The sequence below is a fragment of the Trichechus manatus genome, unplaced genomic scaffold (genome assembly GCF_000243295.1).
Source record: "Trichechus manatus latirostris isolate Lorelei unplaced genomic scaffold, TriManLat1.0 scaffold00001, whole genome shotgun sequence".
In the NCBI taxonomy this organism is placed as follows: Eukaryota; Metazoa; Chordata; class Mammalia; order Sirenia; family Trichechidae; genus Trichechus; species Trichechus manatus.
Genome location: NW_004443937.1, coordinates 36,573,001 through 36,575,548, shown reverse-complemented (window position 1 = coordinate 36,575,548; position 2,548 = coordinate 36,573,001). Strand labels below are relative to the sequence as shown.

The 2,548-nt window shown below is 36.6% G+C and overlaps 1 protein-coding gene across 1 annotated transcript in view; it reads left to right on the top strand.

The window, feature by feature from the left end:
* The window catches only part of DNAH12 (dynein axonemal heavy chain 12), a 197,258-nt gene that overhangs the window by 44,144 nt on the left and 150,566 nt on the right, over positions 1-2,548 (top strand). Inside the window, exons 14-15 of the mRNA XM_012555870.2 lie at positions 102-295; positions 820-1,063. Of these exons, the coding sequence (XP_012411324.1) occupies positions 102-295; positions 820-1,063 (438 nt within the window). The remainder of the gene's footprint in view (positions 1-101; positions 296-819; positions 1,064-2,548) is intronic.

Sequence of the window (2,548 nt, the reverse complement as noted above, 5' to 3'; positions counted from 1 at the left end):
TGCTGTTTAAATGCAAGGGCATATCCTATGCAGTATCATTTAATCTTATTTTGATAACATTACTTGAATATTTCTTGAGATAAAAAACTATTTGCTTTCAGTATGTGGCAGATGTAAGACAACTGCAAAAACGTATTCAGGAGTCTGAGGAAGCAGTTCAGTTTATTAATAAAGAAGAGGAACTTTTCAAGTGGGAATTGACAAAATATCCTGAACTGGATAAATTGAAAGTTAACATTGAGCCCTATCAAAAGTTTTTTAATTTTGTTTTGAAGTGGCAACGAACAGAAAAACGGTAATTTATGTTTCTGGTAATGTAATAAAAATTAAGCAAGTGATATAAAAGGTTTATAAATTGATTTTATTTTCTTGTGTGTTTAAAATAGGAGTTAATCCACCCATTTTAAAGTGAACCAAGTATCATATGGGAGAAGCATCAAATACTGCTAAAGTACTACCTAACTTTACTAATGTCTGAAGTCTCATTTGGGTTTTCCAGAATCAATTCACTTTTTAATGCAATTAATTAGTTTAGTTGACTAATGTTTACACAAAATTAGAAATGTGCAAATTTGCATTTTATTTGGATACCTTTAATCAGTCTCCCATGTATAAATCTGATGCACATTTACCACATGCAGCATAGCTGAAATGATGGTTTTAGTTCTGTCTCTGTACCATCAGCTTTACCTCTGTGGCTCTGAGAAAAACTGTTAACTGCTCATGCCCTTGGTTGTTTCCTGCTCAAAGAATCTCTAAGACTCCTTTAAACTTCAAAAGTCTCTGAGTTCAGTGCTATTTTTAAACCTTTCATTTCAGGTGGATGGATGGAGGTTTTTTAGACCTCAATGGGGAAAGTATGGAAGCTGATGTAGATGAGTTTTCCCGAGAAATTTTTAAGACACTGAAATTTTTCCAAACAAAACAAAAGAAAGAATTACAAGAAAAAAGAAAGACAGCAAAGAGACGATCTCTGGTAGAAGAGAAGCCGGAAGAAGAGTCAAAGGAGAGTCCTGCTATTACTATGTGCTCTGCAGTAATGGGGCAGATAAAAACCTTTAAGGTGCGAAAATATTTAATCACATTTTAATATTATAAACATCGTTTCAACTTTCTATTGACTATTATATCAAAAATAAAATCCATCCTCTGATCTTCTTTTTGTATATAACAGTCTAATTGTGTGTCAGATGGGTTTGATGAGTATCTAGCCAGTTTCATCCTTGGTAGACATCTGACCCAGGATAAAGCAATCCTAATACACCATTTCTCTGGCTGTGGTGATTGGTTCGGGGATAGGCATGTGACCCAAACTGGGCCAATCAAAGTTCTCCCTGGAATTTTTGAACTGCATCTGGGAAAGGAAGCCTCTTTTTCTCTATTTATAAGCTGTAAGGATATGAGTTAAGTACTCTCTATGGTGATAGAGTAGTTGGCTTGAGAGAATGATATTGATACTTAAAGTTAAGAGGAAATGAAAGAAGGAGATCTGATTGTGCACACTCCCCTGGGCCCCAGAATCCAGAGGCTAGAGACATTTATATCTGTCCTGTCTCACTTTGAACGTGCAAGCAAATAGAGAACCTTTTCTTACCACTCCCCCACTCCCCCCACCCCCACTTATTTTGCTTTGGCCAATTTGAACTGGGTCTTTGTCACTTGTAATCAAAGAAGTCAGCCTAATAAAGATACCGAGGGGAAAATAATCAGAAAAAATAAGATTTAAATTTTTTTTCTGTCCTTCAGCCTCTTGATCCAGCTCTGACTCCCTCCCATCCTTCTGGTCCAGAAATGGGCACTGTGAAAGAGCTGAGGGATCATCTTTGGGAGGAAGTGGTAAGGGCAAGGAGAGGGGACTTTCTTCCTTTCATCTTTGAATCACATCTTTTTGCATCTTTGACCTTTTGGTGTCCCATTCCCCCATCTTTAAACCCCTCATCCTGAAGCACCACTCTCAAGGATGGTATGTGGGAAAGATTGATTTGGGTGGTGGACATGTATGGTGCAGCTCAGGGAGAACACACATATAGCCACATCTGGCTACACTGGGGCAAAGGGTTTTCAGACCCAAGGAAGGTGATAGAAGATTGTTGAGACCTATTATGGCATATTGGACACCTCACTGAAAATAACACCAAATAAGCATATGGAAAACATAGGAAGACTAAACCATTTTTTATGATTTACTGTAATGACACTAAATAAACGTAGTGAAACAGCTTACCAATAATCAAGCATAATTCAAACTTTGTAATGAGGTCATAACTATTATTCAACATGAATACATTTTAAATATATATATTTTTTGTATTTGAAAAACACTTAGAGTAAGAAGGATTTTGAGTCCAGAGAAGTTGTTGATCCATAGATTCTGAGTCTTAAGAATTACCCAGAGAAGACGCAGTAGAGCTATTTACATCATCAGGTGATAATGAAGAGAAATGGAAAGATTTGGAAGCAAAATCAAAGCTGAATCCAGAAAACTTGCTATATTACTGAATCCATGCCTCATTCTTTCCTGATGAAGTCCTGGAAATCAACCCCTTTA